A 19417-nucleotide genomic window follows, 5' to 3' on the forward strand; every position below is an offset into this window, starting at 1 on the left:
TTGCTTTCCAACCACCTTCCAGCGTGGATTGGAGCCAATTATTTTTTTTTGGTTGGCTTTCAGTTCTTGACGAAAAGCCAATCAGAATAGGTTCTCGGAAAAATGGCAACGCCCCGATTAACTCGAGCTGAGGTCAAAATTGTGGTAGCTTTCGGTAACCTGATGTGCAGAAAGCAAAAAAATCAGTAGATTTTGCACTCTTATCACTAAATCAGCAGAAGTTGAACAACATCAGCAGATCTACTGATAAATCAGTAGCAGTGGCAGCACTGGCTAAGCCGCTAAAACTCATTCGAGCGGCAAATACTACGCGCGCTCGGCAAAATCGAAACTGGTCGCAAGGAGTTGGCCCTGCTGCCAATCCCAGCTGAGCTGCTTATTCCACTTCCGGTAACTCGTCCAGGTATCCGCTTCCGGTTGATGTCGAACTTTTGTTTTTGCTGCATTTGCGGCGTTCGGTAGCCTTTTGGTGCATGATTTGCGGAAAACGCGGAAAGTACGCGTTCCTGAGCGCTATGCCCGCCTTCACGCGTCGAGAAGTGGTATAAGCGGGGCGTATTCTGTCGCTACAAGCTTCGATTAGGTATGCCGTAGTTTTGTGAAACGCCGGGGCAGGAAACGGGTGCCGGTGCGAGCATGGTTCCAGTTCGAAGATTCGAACACGGCAGCTGACCGAGCACTTGGTTCCTGAGACGTGTTAAGTCACGGTGAAGACTACCGGTATGTCCTACGCGGGTTGGCGGCCTTTTCGCCTTCTCCGGCTTGAGAGCGCACGGTGAATGTCAGGTTTATGCTTTGCAGGGGCATGTTCTCGGACTTCGCAGCTGTTTGTCACTCATTGATTCGTGACAGCGATTTCAAGCTGGCATTTCGTGGTGGTTTTAAACCAGAATTACACGCAAAAGGATGGGGGAAGAGAGAGGGCGAAAAAATTGGACTAGCCGTCTAGCGATGCGACCTATGAGAAGGCCTAGAAAAGGAGCGCCCTCTGTCCAACACTCGCCGGTTGGCGCGCTACTTAAATTTGTATCTTCGTGTATGTGCTGGCACGAATGTATGCACATTGCATGGTGGCCACACGAACTCGTGCATGAAACGGGGGAGGGGGGGGGGGGGGGGGACTGTTGTTCTAAATGGCTGAACCGCATTCAAGCGCCATGTAGCCGCACCAGCGGTAAACTAAAGGAGCAGAGCACGCATGCGTGCCTACCGAAGCCGGTAGCCCCTCTATACCTCTCAACCCACTTCTTTTACGCAGCTTCGAGCGCTGTTCCTCGCGTACTAGTCCCGGCGATGGCGCTGATAGCCGACCCACCTAAAGATATTAGAACAGAAAAATTGTCACTTCAGATCCCTGCGATTGCAACGCTTCTCCAGCAGCTTGCGTGCGCTGACAGTGTGTGAGCGACGCTGCCAGATACTGCCTCTGCTGTCAGCGCCATCGCTGAGAGCAGTATGCTGCGAATGAAGCCGCATTAAAAGGAGTGGGTTGAGAAGTCTAGATCAGCTATCACTGTCGGCAGGCGCATATGTGTGTCCTGCTCCTTTCATTTACCACCGGTGTGGCCACACAGCGCTCTTATGCGGTTCGGCCACATCTCCCGTGCTCCAGTTACTTCTGATGGCACTTGTATGCACCAGCAGTAAAAAGCGAAATAAAGCTTTTCTTTTCTCCCATTTTCAGCGGCTGGATTTGCTGGTTGTGTACATTCCTGGCTGACAGCTGTTGGCAACAGCCCATCTGGAACCAATGTCTGTGCTAAGGAAGGAGGAGGATGCGCTGAAGGCCATCCTGGTTTATCTAAAAAATGCTGTGGAGAAAAATGAAGGCATCCCGCTGACTAAGCTGCAGGGGGTGCTATCGCGGCTACCACCGAAGGCGAGAGGCAACTTCAGCGCAAGTCCAGCAACCATACGACTTGTGACCAGGAAGTTTCCCGGCACTATTTTCGTAGACGCAGACGACAAAGTTTACTCTTGCGTACATTTGGATGAACCTTCTACGGCTGAGCTGAGCAGGCCGACTTCGGGTAGAGAAGATGAGATAATCGAGCTCTGCAATGTACACGGGACTGTCCAGTATTTGGCCCCGTCTAACATCTATGGCTTCATCATGGTAAACTATCCGGTCAAAGCTAACGTCTTCTTCGACAGAAAAGCCGCTGAAGGCGGCAAGCATAAGGACCTCAGGAAGTCAAATGTGAAGGTGGGAAGCGCCGTCCTCTTGAGTGCTGTGAGGAGCCCCTCGGGGCACAAGGCGAAGTTTCAGGCAACGTGTGTGGAATGCTACGACGGCCCCACCGTCTCGATGCCTGCCGACTCACCGTCGTCACCTGAGCAGTCACCTCAGTCCGGCGATGGCAAAATGATTTTCAACCGCACTGGCTTCATCCACTCTATCAAGTCCAACCACGGCTTCATTACGTTTGGCCTCGAGCAACAGCTGTGCGCCTTCTTCCACAGGGATAAAGTAAAGAAGACAGTGCTTAAGCCTAACCAGAAGCTGTCCGACGTCTTTGCCGTGGGAGATGCGGTTTGTTTCAACGCCCGCCCCAGCTCAAGGAGCACCAAGACTGTCAAGTGGGAAGCCACAATGGTTACCAAGGTAGTAGAGCATCGCGAGCCAAGCCAAAACGACGACGCCGATGAGGATGAGGACGACGATGATGGTGGGGATGAGGTGTTCATGTCTGGCGACGAGTCTGAACTCGCCGAGCTGCTGGAAGGATACGTAAGAGAAGACGTAGTTGATACGGGTTCCGGCCTAAGTGCAGTTGCGCATGCTGACTGGGAGGCGAGCAGTCATCAGCACCCTGAGCCCAGCAACACTGAGCTTAGCAGTGGGTATTCTGCCGGGAGGAAGCTGTTGGGCACCGAGGGTACCTTGTATCCGGACTCGGCAACGACCGCCCTCGTCTTCTGTCTCGGCCTAGACACCGCCCTAGTTGTGGAGATTGGTGTTGTCTACCGTCACGGCAGGCAGATCAAGTCTTTTAACGAGCTCCTGTCGAACTCCTCTATTGACGGAGCAGCCGAGGTCCTTGTCGATGCGGTCGAAGTTGCTAGCGATGTATGGGCTGCTACACTTGTGTGGACGGGCGAGCGTCCTCTGAGACACTACAAGGAGGGCGTGCCCAACCTTGCGCTGGGCACCACCATCTTGGGCAGTCTGGGCCATGATCCTGTAAGCCGCGACGGAATCTGCATTTTTTCGTCCATTCCCGAGCCGGACTGTTCCGTCGCGGCCTACCAGGCCGCCAGAGGCACCGTCCTGAGGGTTGGACAGTGCAGCGCTGTGTGTGCAGTCCAGGAGCCCGGCCGGTTGAGGAGAATCGAGTTCACCTGCTTCTACAGGAACGGCACAGCGTACTACTGCAACTTGGACCAAGTGCTTCGGGAGGGTGCGGCGGTGAGCGTCAACTACATGGTGGGCGTGGCAGACGACGGCAACGAAAAAGTGTACTGTGGCCTCGTCTGGCAGGGGCTGACTCCACCGTGCGTAGACCAGCTGAGTCAGGAGGAGTTCCGCCAAATGCTGAACATCATAGATGTGCAGCCTGGTGTTCCTTTGACAGCTGCAGCCATCGCTGCTCCACAGTGAGTACCAGCTACATTGACACCGAGAGGGTTTAGAACACTGCAGGTAGCTTAGTTCCGTGTGAACTCCTTTCAACGTTCACTGAGTGTTGTGATCTTGAGTTAACATTGTATTTTTTGGTGTAGGGCTCTAAAGGCCAGCCTGCTCTGATGGTTTGGGAAGATAAGGTGGTAGTTCACAAACGCTCAAATTTCTGTTTGCAAGGTAGATGCAGCCTCGCTCTGGCCATGCGCGCTTTGTCTTGTTTAGCCGATTGACCTTATGAATGTCGTCACCTGTGGTGCAAGGGTGGGATATGTAAAAAACAAACTGGCAGATCTCGCAGAGAGGTAGGAATCAACGTAACAGGAAGCTTTCATAGTGGCACTCCTGGGTTGAAATAAACTGGTATGTGATTGTGCTTGGTGTAGTTGCTGAACATTCAAAATGGTGAGCATTGGTGGCGGGTGCGTCGTGAAATAGGTTGCATTCACTGGTGAGGCGCACATGTAGGCAACCATGTGAGTGCGCCGTCACTGGTTACGTCGGGCTCCGCGGGAGGGCGGGACTCATCCGTGCAAAGTGCATGATGCGTGTTGGACGTTCCAAACTCTACCCCACCGAACGCTAAGTAATGCCTCGACTCCAATGTGAGTGCGAATAATAACACCTCTGTTGACACCACCGTTGCGAATTGGGTTGAAACGGAGCAAACGATGCACGCCGGTGTTTTTTTTTTTTTTTTTTCTGTGGCGTGCGGGCACAGTGGCACAAGCCGCACCATGTCTGTGGCCCTTTCCAGTGTTGCCAAGCAAAGAAATTGACAGCTAAACTTTCAAGTGAATGCCACCTGTAGGAGACGTAAGGCGAAATGTGTAAGGCTTCAATCTGCCTGGGGAAGACTCCACCAGCTCGAAGCACAGACAGTGTGATGTACGCAGGAACTGAGGTTACCCCACCACCCCTGGCAAGTCGTCGCCCCAGATGACCCTTCAGTGGTGGTTTGAGGAAGCGAGCGGTTATCTCGTGCAACGTGGTGCGAAATTTGGAAGTTTCTTAGTATTTCCAGCATTTTTTCTTTTGGCTGGAATGGAGCCAAGTATGTTTCCAAAGGCTAGTTCTTTCAAATTAAACGAGCCTGCATTTTGTCTTCTTAGCTCCTTTAAAAAGGGGCCGTGCAGACAAAACACAACTTTGGTTCGTTCGAAAGATTGCCTCGTTAGAATCGTACTTACCCCAGTTTTAAAGTAAACCGCTCAAATAAGCTACATATTAGGAAAAAAGGGAAGGGCCATGTGACCCACTAACTCATTTCCTACAACGCAACCTATGATGTCATACGTTGCAGCTCTGCGATTGGCTGAGGCCGGCAAAAGCAAACGCAAATTGCTTGCCGAACGAGCTATTTGTGCTTACATTTAGGGCACATTCTTTTTATAGCAGTAAGAATGGTGGGTTAAACCGTGGAAGTTACGAAAGTACTCATAAACATAGAAGTACCGATGCGTACTGCTGTTGGTACTGCACGCACTGTTTGTTTTAGATGCCCAACACCTCGGTGTTTTGGGGTTGTCTCAGACGATGCTGGCCCATTGGCGTAAGCGACGGTGTCTTGCGTGACCATATTTGTCGAGCGAACACCGTGTTTCACGAAACAGTTATTTTCTACCGTAACAAAAACAAGCCAGGTACAAATACGGTCAAAAACAAAGGCAGGAAATGGCCTGCCGCGGTATGGTGGTGCCATCTAGGTTGACTGTCAGTAAACAAGGCTCCTCAGCACCTATGACATCATTGCAGATGTCATGACAACATCTGATTTGGCGGGAGAATCAAAGCTTTAACTTAAATTGATTAATTTGTCAGTGAACAAAGCATCGTTTGCTTCAGGACAAGCGCTGGGGGCACTACAAAGTACGAAATCCTTCGAATGAAACAAACTTGTAGTTTGTCTGCGTGGTCCCTTTAATGACACCTGTGAAACACGGTTTTTGTTATTATTAAGAAGCACTTCTCATTGCAGGGGAGTGCAGTTTCGTGGTAATGCGGTGCACGGCAGCCACCCGAGCTGCGGTTCCGCCGTTGCTCTTGTCGGGAAACAAGGAGCAAGTTTCGACCTACCGTCGAGTGTCGCGTGTTCGGGTCCATCACCGCTATTCATTCCTACAAAAAGCTCTGCACCTGGCAAGCAGTGTAAGTGGTTTGGTTTCTGTATCACCGTCTATTGTGAAACAATTGCTGTAGTGGATGGTTGGTACAGACACGTTTCCTGTTCTTTCTTACTTGGCTCGGATGCAGCAACACACACTTGTGTAAAGTGTGTCCCTATTATTATTGACGGTGATGAGGATGATATCATCCACCGCGGTGGCACAGTGGCTATGGTGTTTTCCTGGTGAGCGCGAGGTCGCGGGTTCGATTCCCGGCCGCGGCGGCCGCTTTTCTGATGGAGGCGAAAAGCAAAAACGCCCGTGTGTACGAGATTTCGGCGCACGGTAAAGATCCCCAGGTGGTCAAAATTAATTCGGAGCCCTCCACTATGGCGCGCCTCATCGCCTGCGTTGCGTCGGCACGTTAAACCCTACGCTCAATGAATCGATAAGGATGATATCTGCTGCGGCAGCTGCTTTTCATATATGGAGGCGAAAAGTGAAAGCACTCATGTTCGAAGATTTTGGCGCACATTACTGACCCACAGGTGATCAAATTCAGCCAGGAGCCCTCCTCCAGCTACTGTGCATCATAGGCCAAGTGCAGCTTCAGCTCATAAAACCCGCCTAATTTTTTTTTAAAGGAGCCATGAAGAGAAAATGCAAGTTGGTTTTATTCGAAAGATTTCGTGTTTTATAGTGCCCCCAGCGCTTATCCGGATACAAACGGTGCTTTATTCACTGAGAAATTAAACAATTTAGGTTAAAATTTTGATTTTCCCGCTCAATCGTGCGTTTTCGTGGTCCCAAGTGACATCACGGAAACCGACCGCTCTGCAGCCTAGAGTACCTTCATTCACGCATCCGCCGTACCGGGTAGAGACACGTAACGCTGGCGCCGCCATGTTCGGTTGCTCGCTCGCCGCCGAAGCAAGTCATTGTGTCAAAACCGCGCTAAAATTATCGCCGCAACGCGGTTTACTGAAGAAGTTTGAATCATATTGTCTGTTTTGCGTTGCTAGGTCTCGTGGGAAACGAAAAGAATAATGCGTTGAGCCCGTTGGCCCAATTGCGGCGGCACGGGACCGTTCAAAGGTTGTCTCCACCCTGTAGCGGTGTTGGTTTGTTCCCGCGTTTCTTTAAGTTCCGTAACCTAGATGGCGCCACCATACCGTGGCAAGCGTTTGGTTTGTTTTTGCCCGCATTTAAACCTGGCTTGTTTTTGTTCTGGGAGAAAATATTCGTTCCCTGAAACAGTGCTCGCTTGACAAATGTGGTCACGTAAGACACCGTTGCTTGCGTCAATCGGCCAGTGTCGTCTGAGACAACCCCAAGCCCCATAGTGCTGTGCAGCTAAACCAAAGCATGCTGTGCGCAGTACGAACAGCAGAACGCATCAGTACTTCTATGTTTACATGTGCTTTCGTAACTTCCACTGTTTGTCCCATCATTCCTATTGCTTTGTAAAGAATGTGCCCTAAATTTAAGCGCAAATCGCTCGTTCGTCTAGTTTGTAAGCTCTACCTAATTTGCGTCTGCTTCTGCCAGCCTCCGCCAATCGCAGAGCTTAGCCCATGTGACATCACAGGTTCTGTTGCGGGAAATGAGCTGGTGGGTCGCATGACCATTCCCGTTTTTCCTAATTATGTAGCTTATTTGAGCGAAGTTTACGTTAAAAGTGGTGTCAGTATGATTCTAACGAGACAATCTTTTGAATGAACCAAACTTGTGTTTTCTCTTCATGGCTCCTTTAAGTGCGAATGCACTTTATAAGCGACCCTGAATTCCGGTGACCGCCGTCCGTCCACATAGCAACAGCTGCGGGTGCGCGCGCTCCTCGTCTTCCTTGGCAACGGGGGGAGATGGGCGCGCGCTGCCTGGCCGCTGACATGGCACATACCCACGTGGGGGATTGGCCAGGAATCGGGCGTGAGAAGGGCTAATGCACCCGCTTAAAGGAGTACTGACACGAAATTTCAAAGCTGAGATCCGCTCTAGCAATCAAGTACAACGACAACACAAATAGGTGTCTGTGCATGGCACATACCCACGTGGGGGATTGGCCAGGAATCAGGCGTGAGAAGGGCTAATGCACCCGCTTAAAGGAGTACTGACACGAAATTTCAAAGCTGAGATTCGCTCTAGCAATCAAGTACAACGACAGCACAAATAGGTGTCTGTGAATAAATGCATCTTTCTTTCTTTGTAGTTGTGTGTGTGTGTGTGTGATCTCTCTTTCGCGAACATTACCGAACCGCGCAAATTCAACTCATGCATTCGCACTTTCACATTCTTCCCCTCGGGGAAATGCGGGGAAAATTTTTTTAGGTTATGAAATTCGTGTGCGAGGACTGAAGTAGTTTTTGTTTTTAACCGGTGCGTACAGTCACAGATCGAGACATAGGCTTTTTATCCGTTGCTGTCAGGACAGTTTCTTTTTTCTGATAAATTCGTGTGTGTGCATAAACTTCGTTGAAAACAACACCTCTGCTCTCTTTTCTTTCTTTTATTTTTCAGCGTAAGAAATGGTATCAAAAAGAGCTAGGGCCAGCTTGTTGCCTCCTTTTAAAAAATCGTATGCTTGAGACACGTGGCAACGCCCGTCTTTGCAGAACGGGAAGCGCCTTTTGCGGCAGCCTTTGTACGGTGTGACATCCAACACACTGCACACTTTCGTCGGCATTTGTTGCAGCACTTTTGACACCCATTTCTCTCCAGAGCCTACTCGTGAAGGTTTTGGGGGAAGTGGATATTGTATGCCAGAAATGAGTACTGCAGAAACATTGCGAAGTAATGAACAACAGAAGTTGCCTCCATCACTCAAAGGCAAAAAGAGTTCAGTCCATTGAACTACCACATCTTACTTGGACGCTGCAGGTACCGAAGGCTGGAAGTCATTGGGAAGAAGATGGACTGGTAACGGCTGATAACGGTTATGAAGGGGTGGCCAGTTCGGTGCAAACCAGTTGCATTGTTGCTTTTCCTGTTCTACGTTTGTTTACACTTGCCTCATTACATTGCAGGGGCCAATGCATGGGGGCAGCAGCATGTGCAGAATGTGAGTGTAAACAACCGCTTGCTTTTTGTTCTCTGTGTCGCAACCCTGCATAACTTCTTCCTGCCGGCTACTCCCTCCAAAAGCATGACTCGCACAGTGGCGTAAACCCAGCCACAAGTTGTCTTTCGCTGTGGAACCAGTCGCCTACTTGGCTTATTTGTGCCCTGCAAGCGTTACAGAAGCTTGAAGCCAGTTTATTTGAGGAGCAAAGCCTATCGATCATCGGTGCTATTGTTGTTTGAGTGCCAGTTCCATTGAAGCAACTTTGAACTGACTTGCGTCCACTGCTGTTTTGACAGCAGCCATGCACGTTGCTCGTCCAGCTTGTGTTGAGCAGTCTACTACAGTCAAACCCGTTTATAGTGAATTGCAATATGCACCGCGATTAGTTCGATATATCCAATAGTTCGATATAGCCGAACCCGCCTATAACGAACTTATCGTTACAAGTTCGCAATCCGCGGGAGCCCCCCTCCCCCTCCCGAATTCCACCGTCCCCACATGCAGAAACGAACACAGTAAAGTAGCCGTTACCATACCCAAAATAATCCATTTATTGAGAGTAATAAAGCTACTTTCCGCCTGAACTGCCTATTTTGCAAACAAAAAAGCGGTGATTTTTGTTTTGACTTTCGTTTTGGTGGCTTCAACTAGCATAGCATTCTCTACACGAAACATTATTTGCACCAGTTCAAGTCTGGGTCCTCCAAAATCTAAGTAACATTGGCGGAGCACATTGACTGCCGAAAGCGCTTCATTATAAGCGTCGGACGGCTTTCACTCGCGACATCATCGGGAATGTGGGGGAGCTCTTCCCACAGTTCACCGATGCTGCTGTCTTGGTCCGGACTCGCTGACTGCGCGGGTTCTGTCGTGAGTCCCGCACGCCGGAAACCGTTACGGAAAGTGTTGGGCGTCATGTCGCTCCGTGCGAGGCGCAATGTCTAAGTCGCAACTCTTGCTCGCTCCGTGGTCGCGGCCAATCCACATCTCAATCGCCGCTCCGAGACCATGCATTTCGGCGGCCATTCTAGGCGCGCAGAGTTCGATATATCGGATGTGAACTTCGTTATAAGGAATATGCTTCCTATGTATATTATTTTTGTTCGATATATAGCATAATTCGCTCTATCCGGGTTCGTTATAGCCGGGTTTGACTGTATGTTGTTACGAAAGCAGGTGCCGCATAACATCAGTCGTACTCTTACACTGTGAAATATGCGCAGAAAATCTGTGGGAACGGTTAGCACAGCAGTGGTGGGAAGCTACAGCAGACTGACCGATGAACTTTCTTTTTTCTTTTTTCTTTTTTTTCTTCTTCAGGTCAGTGCCGACGAAGGGTCAACTAGTCATGTGGAGTCTTCTCCAGTGCTGACTGTCCCTCCGGTTCCTTCTGTGCCTACAACTAGTCGTGCGGAGTCTTCAATGCTGGCTGTCCCTACAAGGACCCCCATGCCTGCCTACAATAAAGTCAAGGCCACAGCTGCTGCAAAAAGCATGGACAGAACGGGAGTCCAGAACGGAGAGGCGCCGTGGAAGAGGGAGCTCACCGGCGATTGTTTCGGCATGGATGAAGAGATTACGATGGAGGAGCTGAATGAACTTTTTGAAGAAGACGAGGTGGTGATGCTGGGCTGCGAAGATGGCTGGAGAGGTCGCGAGGTGGAGGAGGAGGAGGTCACCCCGAACGAACCGACCCAAGGCGGGGCTAAGGAACGGCACGGGTGGACATCCAGGCTCGAGGCGGGCGATGCCGGCGGGAAAGTGGATGTCGCGAAACAGGCCAGTCACGACGACACGGCGGTGTAAGTGTATCTTATCTCGACCTTTCTTTTATTGGCTCTCCTGTGAGGGGGAAAGGTTTAAAAGCGCTCCGTGAGCAAGTTGATGGCGATTTGTTGCAGAAACCGGAACAGGTCTCATTTGTACGTTGGTGTGCACTCGTGAGGCAATCTTTGCAACAATATGGAAAGAGGTGTGCAAAAGTAACATGTTGGAAACAGGTCAGATGCGTTAAAATGTAGCCTGTAACGTTAATGATAATAGTTAAAAAAAAAGAAAAAAAAGATCGTCTAGGCAGTTCGTTGACTATAGTTAGTTAGGTTAACACAACTTCAAAAGTACTGATCACCCCGCCAAACAACACCAGAAGACATTCACTTGGCCTGATTTGCTCAGGACAGCTCCAGCCTTTTTTTGGTGGTGTGCTGGTGCATCATGTGTGCATGCGTGCGTACATGCAAATGACGCATACACGCACACAAATGTATGTACAGAAAGGTTGAAATGCCGACAAATTGTTATCAATATAACAAGTACGTTGCTACGACTTGGTTGGGCTGGAAAGTAAAGGGCAATTTCCAAAGCAGTGATGTGGTTTTTACAAGATTCTTAATGTGCCTTTCAACCAGTTGGAGGACTCAATTTCTTCAACGCAATTTCTTATTGTAATGTGGCGAAAAGGTTGACACCACTCGAATGAGCGCAAGCCTCCCCATTGCCGCCCCTTCATTCATTTCCTCATAAAGCGATTGGAAGTTTTCGTCTTAACATGACAACTTTTTATTAACCCTCTCGAACGACAAAACCAAAAGTTATCAGTTTGTCCAACTGTTATGGTGCTGTGCAGAAAAGGCATTGATTGAGCGGACGTGCTCACAGCCAGGGGCCAATCAGTCAGTAAAGGCATATGGGGGGCAGTTACAAGGCTTCTCATCTCACGGCTACTGGGGCCAACCAGTATGGAGGAGGCAATCATTTTTGCCAAGAATAAAGAGATAAAAAATGCATTTCAGATGATGAGTACACAGCACTGCGGCTTCTTTCTGTGCTTGAAAATGTGTGCAGTGCTAATGTGCGCAGCACTACTTACTTAGTACTAATAATTTATTTGAACCTGATATCTTCTACTCGAGTTTGTTCTCTGATCCAGGTCACTCATTTCTTGTCCCCGAGTGCTATTCCTAACATTATTCGTTCCTTGGCCCGTTGAGCTGACCTAAGTTTTGCTTTCTAGTACTGGTGCTTTGCTTTCCGAGTTTGCTGCTTTACTGCTGAGTTTGCTTTCTAGTACTGAGTTAAAAGTTCTAATCAACCAGCTAGTGAGGACTGGGACCTGTAGATTCTGCTCCTGATTTTCGACACATTTCATAATGAGCTCCCCCTTTCAGCGCACACACTCTTTACCTTAATACATCATCCTTCCCATCCGGCGAAAAGCAAGAACGCCCGTGTGTACGAGATTTCGGCGCACGTTAAAGATCCCCAGGTGGTCAAAATTAATCCGGAGCCCTCCACTACGGCGCGCCTCATCGCCTGTGTTGCGTCGGCACGTTAAAACCCTGCAATCAATCAATCAATCAATCTTCCCATCCAAAGTTCCCCCCGCACAATTCTCTCAGTAATGGGACAGTGAATTTCTACGTTTTCTTCTTTTTTTTTTTTTCCCATCATATCTTCATCTGCAGTAAGTTGGAGGCAAACATCCCAGGGAGTGCCTCGACGGACCCAAACCAGGAAATGGCCGCAGGGGAAACAACACAAGCTCCTGAGGCAAGCTCGCAGCAGGAGGGCTGTACTCCTGAAGCAGATGAAACAGATGTGGTGTTGTGGCAAGAGACCTGCAACTCTCTGGAAGGGGAAGAGGAAGTTGAACGGGTGTCAGCTGCTGTTGTGGGTACGTGTGGCTTCACTGTCCTCGCGAGCAGTGTTTTTATGCACAGTTCATGCCAGTAACTGATGCTATCTTTCACTTCTTTGCACTCTTCTCCGCCCTCAAGAAGACATCTTCGAGGGACATTATACCTTTACTGTAAGTTACCGATTTCTCTCCATGTTGTACATCCCTTTATTCACATTCCACTGCCCTGTGACACTTTTTTTGAGCACTTGAGACACTTTTTGAACACGGGGGGTGCATTCAGTCGTTACATCATTTGAGTGAGTGCCACATGGGATCCTAGAGCAAAAACTGCTTGCATGATAGAGGGTTTGGAAGCTCGCTGAAGAGCTATTTCCTGTTCTCTGTTCTTTGAAGTTGCACCTATCCCTCAATTCTAATTGTGCCACTTGTCAGAGATGATGTCTCAGCCCTCATTCACACAGCCATCATCTTCTCCGTCACGGCACCGTCACGTCAAGACGCCACGACGGATATGTAACGGAGTTGCGTTCGTACTGGAGCTCTCCGTCAGAGTACAGGGTCGTCTGCCTAGTGATCAGTTTAGCCTAGAATTGAGCGTGCTTAATCTGGAAAGTAAAGAAAATGGCTTAGATTTTTACGTGTGCTCACTTCTAGCTAAATTCAGCCGTAAAAGTGTGTTTTCTGATTGGCTGGTTTACCATGGGAACTGGTCCCATCGTGTTGATGGAACGGAAACGTAGCACTCAGCTTCCCGTCATCGTCGCACCGTTTTCGGCGAGAAATCGCCCAAGAAACCGTCGCTCATGACAGAAGACAGTGACGGGGGGGAAAAAAACGGCTGTGTGAATTGGCTGGTTGGCTTTCGCTGAGTTGCAGCTAATAGTGCGGCACCTGAAGGGCGGCGCAGCGAAATTTATCGTGTAAACATATTCACTGCACTGGGAATATTGCGGTGTACCCCTCTGTGCTGGTATTAGCACGAGTTTTCGCAGTGCTTCCAAAAGAGAAAGCAGTTTCAAGGTTTCCCCGTGCACAGGAGAACATAAAAACAAGGGTTTTTCAAGTCTACTAATTGATTTGAAACCAAACAGCATTGGAAAAAAAAAACAATTAAAAGGGGCCATGCAGAAAAAATACAAGTTTGCTTTATTTGAAATATATTAGTGTTTTATAGTGCCTTCGGCGCTTGTCTGGCAGCAAACAATACATTATTCACTGAGAAATTAAACATTTTAAGCCAAAATTTCTATTCTTCCACCAAATCGTGTTTTCATAACGTTAGCAATCGCATATTAACGGCGGGCCTGAAAACTAAATATAGCTCAGGGCTGCTACCACCTCACAGGTGACTGTTTGATTATCTTGTTTATCACCCACTTTCGTAGATGGCGCTGCAATACTGCTGAAGTGCCAGTGCTCGCACTTTGCTTCTGGCGTGACTTCTACACCTGTCGTTTATTACGGTTCATACTAATCGTTTTCTAAAAGTTAAGCCATGACCTGACAAACATGGTTACGTAAGCGACTGTGCCGCTTGTGTCAGTTGGTCAGTGTTGTTTCAGACAAGTCCAGCGCGTCCGACGGTTGTGTTAGCGGTGTCAGCTGGCGAAGTGCCGCACTAACTGCTTCGGTGTTTGTGCGTTTATTCGTAACTTTAATTGTTCACCCCTTAATTTTTACTGCGCTCAAAGCTCATAGGCCTAATTTGCGTTTGCTTTTGCCGGCCTCAGCCAATCACAGAGCTCTCACATATGACATCATAGGTTCTGTTGTGGGAAATGAGCTGGTGAGTCACTTGGCCATTCCCTTTTGTCCTAATTATGTAGCTTATTTGAGCGAAGTTTACGTTAAAAGTGGTGTCTGTATGATTCTAGTGAGGCAATCTTTCGAATGAACCAAACTTGTGTTTTGTCTGCATGACCCCTGATGCAATATAACATTTTTTTTTTATGTTAAAAATCAGGAAAAGACTTGCTTTTATACTGAAAACCACTGCAGCTATAAAAATCTTCGTACAGCAGACATAATTGTGATGTTTTAGGTTTTTATGTACCGTATTTTTGCGCGTATAACCCACCCCTGCATATAATCCGCACCCGCATTTTCAGCATGCCGGAAAAGAAAAAAATCCTTGCGTATTGCCCGAACATGTGATACACGAGAGGCTGTGCCAGAGGTACTGCTCAAGCAACACACGACATACTATGTACACAGAAAGACCCCCGTGAAAATGGAAGGAGCATTTCTAGCAAGAAATTTCCCGCTTCATTTCGGACTAGATTATTAGATTCTAGCTGGCATCGACACCTTCTAACTAAAAAAATTCTTCGTCTAGCTAGAGAGCCTGCGGTTTTTATTTCTTCGAGCTGGACTGACAAATGATAGCTGGGAGTAAATCTCAATCCAGCTAGAAATAAACTAGAAACTGAATTTCTAACTAGAAATTCTGCAATTTCTTGCGAGAATATTTCTAGCAAGAGGAAATTTCTGGTTCAATAATCCAGCTAGGAAACAAACATATATTTTCACCTGGGGAGCGCATATTTAGCAAGTATAATACAGTGACTGCAAGGCGAAAGTCACAATTCACTAATAAAAGTCAGCTGTTAGAGTGCGCTCGTCCTTGTTTTTTCTTCCTTGTCCCTGTATGATTTACGCAATCGCTGCCATGTTGTAAGGCTCAGTCAGTGTTACTGCGTACGAGCTTCACGGCACAACGTGCATTGCCGTGAAGCTGCACTAAAGGAAAAACCCTGCAAATTTTCCGCACCCATACTTTGCCACTGAAAGTTTCGCATTTTTGGTGCGGGTTATACGCGTGAAAATACGGTATGCACCGCAGTAGAAAAAATCACTTTAGACTATAACAGTGCAATGGTTTTCATGACGGTAGTGTACTCGGCACCTTATGGGGATTTAATCTCGGCACCTTATGGGGATCATAACTTACTGTCTTCTTCTTCGTTTTGATTCCATGTCTTTTTGAAACCATTTGCATCAAACAACACAAAAGATAAAAGCCAGTATTTCAACCCACACCCTTCGCTAGGTTCCAACGCTTTAATATCACATGAGCTTGACCTAATTTGTTTTGGTTTAGGCTCAAACTTCAAGCATTGCAACGTACACAGTTGATTTGTAGGTTTTAGAGTGGGCGTAGAAATCACCCTAGAACTTCAGGCCTTGCCAAACTGAACGTTGTTGCCACCTCTGTTTTCTTGAGCACTTTATTATCGCATGAAGAATTTCCTTAAATGGGACACATGGGTCTTTAATCAAAAAGTTTATTTTTACAAAGATGATGAAAATTGAGGGGAATGTGTAGTTTTTCATTCTGATTGTGTGTAAAAATTTGTTTTTGTGTAAAATGACTACATTCAAATTTATTCCAATTTCTATATTTGATTTTCTGACAGGTTTTGTGAAAAGACTGCTGGAGACATGCAGCTGAACAAGGTACCAGTGTACTATGCACAAATCAAGGAGTGCAATAAAAGAAGTATTAATATTCTATCTGGTCTGTAGCAGAAGTTACGACCGTTTGAAGTTTGGGCTTGAAAGGTGGGAACCAGAAAAAAGCGGTTTTGCCTTCCAGGCCCAAACCTCAAAAGGCTGTAACTTCTGCTACAGACCAGATAGAATGATGTTAGTCTTATTGCACTCCTTGATTTGTGCACAGTTCACTAGTACCTTGTTCATCTGAATCACTCGAGCAGTTTTTTCACAAAAGCTGTCAAGATATCAAATACTATAAAAATTTGAATAAATTCGAATGTACTCATTTTACATAAAAACAAATTTTATACACACAGTCAGAATGAAAAACTACAAATGTCCCTCAATTTTCATCATCATAACTGCAAAAATAAGCTTTTTTTGTTTAAGACCAGTGTGCCACTTAAATTTCGCTCACTTCATGTATTGAAACGATAAAACTGAAAGTGTCAAAGCAGTGACAGCTTTCACGAGGATTAACTCGGGTCTTTCTCGTGTCCAGGGTGCAATGTTCCGCCGAATGATCGGGGTAATCGTCCGGGAGATCAGGAACCAGCTGCAGGACTTCTTGCGCAAGACGGTGTTAGAAGTGGTGCAGAAGATGATGACCGAGCGCCGGGACGCAGCGACACAAGTCGACGGGGGCGGTCCCTCCTGTGCAGGCCGTCCCGTGTAGGGCTCGCAAAACCCGGGACGATTGCCTCACTTGCTTTCGTCATAGACTCGCACGAGTTCCGGGAGGATTGCTAAAGACTGAATTGTGTGCGCATTCCAGAAAGGACAGGCAAACGGTACGCAGCTACACAGCTGCAAATGGACTTTTCTTGAAGGTGTTTGTGTGTGTTATTGCTTGTTTGTTAGAAGAAGAGACAGGCAGAATTAGTTCAGTGAGATTGTCTGCAATTGTGCCGCGATAAGTATTATTTGAAAGCCATCAGGTGTGCAGTGCCTGAAGGGAAACCTGATTCACGACAGGCTGTTAAGCAGGCAGCTCCGTTCGGCTTCTGAAATGGAACGAGTGGCCTTTAGAGTTGTTCAATGTGGCCGGAGCCGTGCCTCTATGCAGCGTTGTTCCGTTCACTTGAAATGCCCCCGAGAAGGCAGTGCTATTTCGATGCTGCTTTTGTTGTCATTCAGGTGTACTCTTTGAGGGCAGTCCTGTTCGCCCAATCAACTTGTACCACTGCCACGAGTATTAGCCTTGCACCTTGATGCCTTGACCGAGGTTGGGTGGACCAATCACAGCCGGCTGTTTGATGCAAATGCAATGCCAGTAGCAGTGCACACACGCAGTGCACACACGCAGTGCAGTTTCATATGGGTGTAAGGAACACCTCTTTACTTGTCACGGCACTTATTTAAATGCCTCTTTGGTTACAAGAGTTAGCTGAGCGCATTGTTCGAAGTGAAGTGCCAAGGACGCGGTGTTGTCGAGTTGTCCGAGCTTTACAGGTTATCCCGAAAGTCGGGGCGGTTTTTGTGCCAGTGCCAACTAACTTGGTCTACTAGTCATGTTTACGAGAAAACTAGTCGGCGCTGTGGTCAGAAAGTGTGTTCAAAAGGCCCGCTTTGCAAAAGCTCTTGGCAAGACCAAAGACTGAGTTCCTGAAAGCCAATACTCTTCTTGTACAGACTGTGTGTGAGCAGTTTCTATAGATATGTATATAGATTTTTTTTCAGCTTTGCAAAACCAAAGATTGAGCTCCTGGCAGGCAGTACTGTTGCACAGATTGTGTTTCTGAGCAGTTTCTTGAGATATTTTGTTGTCTTGTTCCGTTTTTTCGTGCTCTGCAAAACCAAAGATTGAGTTTTTGGCAGGCAGTACTGTTGCACAGATTGTGTTTCTGAGCAGTTTCTTGAGATATTTTGTTGTCTTGTTATGTGTTTTTTTTTTTTGTGCTCTGCAAAACCAAAGATTGAGTTCCTGGCGGGCAGTACTGTTGCACAGATTGTGTTTCTGAGCGCCAACTGTTTCTAGAGACATTTTGTTGTGTCCTGTTTTTATTTTTTGGTACTTGTGTGTTAAAAGAAGTTTAAAACAAGTGTGTTAAAAGTTTACTGTAAGAAACCTTAACAAGCATTTTGTCCTTGTTCATACTGTTGTGATGCTCGAGCGATTTACACGTGTGGAAAAAATACATGCTACTATAAAGCCCAACTGATTACAAATTCTTTTTTTCTTGACATGCTGGCAGTACACATTGTTAAACATCGAGAATAGAAGCATTTCTCTTGACTGCTTAGTGTCAAAATAATAATGGCAGCAATATTGTTTCTTGTAGCCAAGAAAAATTAGCCACCGTTAATGCTAGTTGCATGAACGCTGTAGCTCAGAGTCTTTTTTTTTTTCAGTCTGGGTCATTAGCGGCATGGAATATTGCATGCTTTGTTTTTTGCAACAGTGCGTGGGCAGTGGTACTTCTGCTAAATGCTTCAATTGCGAGACATCGCCCTATAGCTGCGGTACTCACTTTAAAAAATACTAGTAGCTTCTTTCGGCTTGGTGCGATGTCCGAACTTTCGGCAAGACGAAAAGGTCAGCGTTGACTCAAAACGACGAGCTCTGTGCAGCTGTTTCATCTTTTTTTACGCCGCGTGCATTTGCATGCGTGGGTTTTAAAAGGTCAGGAAACTGAGATTTCTGAATGCTGAGAATGTAATGTGTCGTTCTGTCTACGAGATGATACTTTTCTCTTGCTGCTGCCTGGTGAACAAAGGGCATTGCATTTTTGGTATCAAAAGCGAGAAGTGTACAGATAGCCTCACCACAGAAGATTGCTGCAGTTTCCTTTTGTTTAGAAAGACAAGAAAACGTATTCTTTAAAATTTATTTATTGTGTACTTTACGAAGACATTCAGGTATTTCGAGTTGACAGGATTTATTGTGGCATTCGCATTAAGGGAGTCCTCTGGACACCTATGGGGGTTATGATTAAAAGATGTAATGAAACAATTTTGCTAACGGAACAAAAATGCAGATAAGGGGAAAAAATAGTGAGCCTTTCGTGTTAAAGGTGCAGAATGGCTTCGAGTGCCTACATGTGTCTTAAGATGGAAAAAGGGTGTCAGACGACTGAAGTTGCTGGGGTCGAAGGGAGTGCATGGACATCATGTTCATGGCTTTGGCTTCTGCAATAAAATTCATATCTAGAGCAGAAGAACCAGCCCCAATGCTGCCGACTTGTCAAAGAACATGATTTGTTTTATTTACAACTCATTTCGCTTAAAATACTCTGGAATCGATATCTCCGGGTGTTGTCAAAAGTTTTCGACAGTGTGGGGGCGACTGGTATACAAATGCAAAACGGGGTTCCTGCGGCCTGCCTCAGGCACAAGAAAATGGTCACCGCGAGGGCCACTGCGAACCACGCTGCAACTGGATCTGCCACTTGGAGGAAGGTCTGCCGCAAGTTTATGGATTTCTGAAGAATAAATAGTTCAACACAGTACTGATTTCTTATGTTGAATAAAGTAATAGTTGAACAACGTTGCGC

The 19417-nt window shown here is 47.1% G+C and overlaps 1 protein-coding gene across 2 annotated transcripts; it reads left to right on the top strand.

The window, feature by feature from the left end:
- The first annotated feature begins 386 nt into the window (after nucleotides 1–386).
- LOC144159637 (uncharacterized) lies at nucleotides 387–19330 on the top strand. 2 transcript variants are annotated; one of them, XM_077691239.1, is made up of 8 exons: nucleotides 387–720; nucleotides 1685–3597; nucleotides 5601–5770; nucleotides 8751–8785; nucleotides 10109–10590; nucleotides 12253–12461; nucleotides 12568–12596; nucleotides 16426–19330. In XM_077691239.1, exons 2-8 carry the CDS (start codon nucleotides 1751–1753, stop codon nucleotides 16597–16599), a joined length of 2946 nt encoding a protein of 981 aa, XP_077547365.1. In that variant the 5' UTR covers nucleotides 387–720; nucleotides 1685–1750; the 3' UTR covers nucleotides 16600–19330. The 2 variants fall into 2 exon arrangements, with proteins under 2 accessions (XP_077547365.1, XP_077547364.1); XM_077691238.1 differs by having other exon boundaries at nucleotides 388–720; nucleotides 12565–12596.
- Nucleotides 19331–19417: the final 87 nt, after the last annotated feature.

This window comes from Haemaphysalis longicornis, unplaced genomic scaffold (genome assembly GCF_048455015.1).
Source record: "Haemaphysalis longicornis isolate Haplotype H1 unplaced genomic scaffold, Haemaphysalis longicornis Haplotype H1 scaffold_10, whole genome shotgun sequence".
Lineage (NCBI taxonomy): Eukaryota > Metazoa > Arthropoda > Arachnida > Ixodida > Ixodidae > Haemaphysalis > Haemaphysalis longicornis.

Excerpts from the sequence above, each read along its gene's own strand:
- LOC144159637 (XM_077691238.1), top strand. The coding sequence starts at position 1,751 with ATGTCTGTGCTAAGGAAGGAGGAGGATGCGCTGAAGGCCATCCTGGTT. Across the intron at positions 5,771-8,750 it reads CTCTGCACCTGGCAAGCAGT|GGGCCAATGCATGGGGGCAG; the intron begins GTAAGTGGTTTG and ends ATTACATTGCAG. Across the intron at positions 12,597-16,425 it reads AGGGACATTATACCTTTACT|GGTGCAATGTTCCGCCGAAT; the intron begins GTAAGTTACCGA and ends TCTCGTGTCCAG.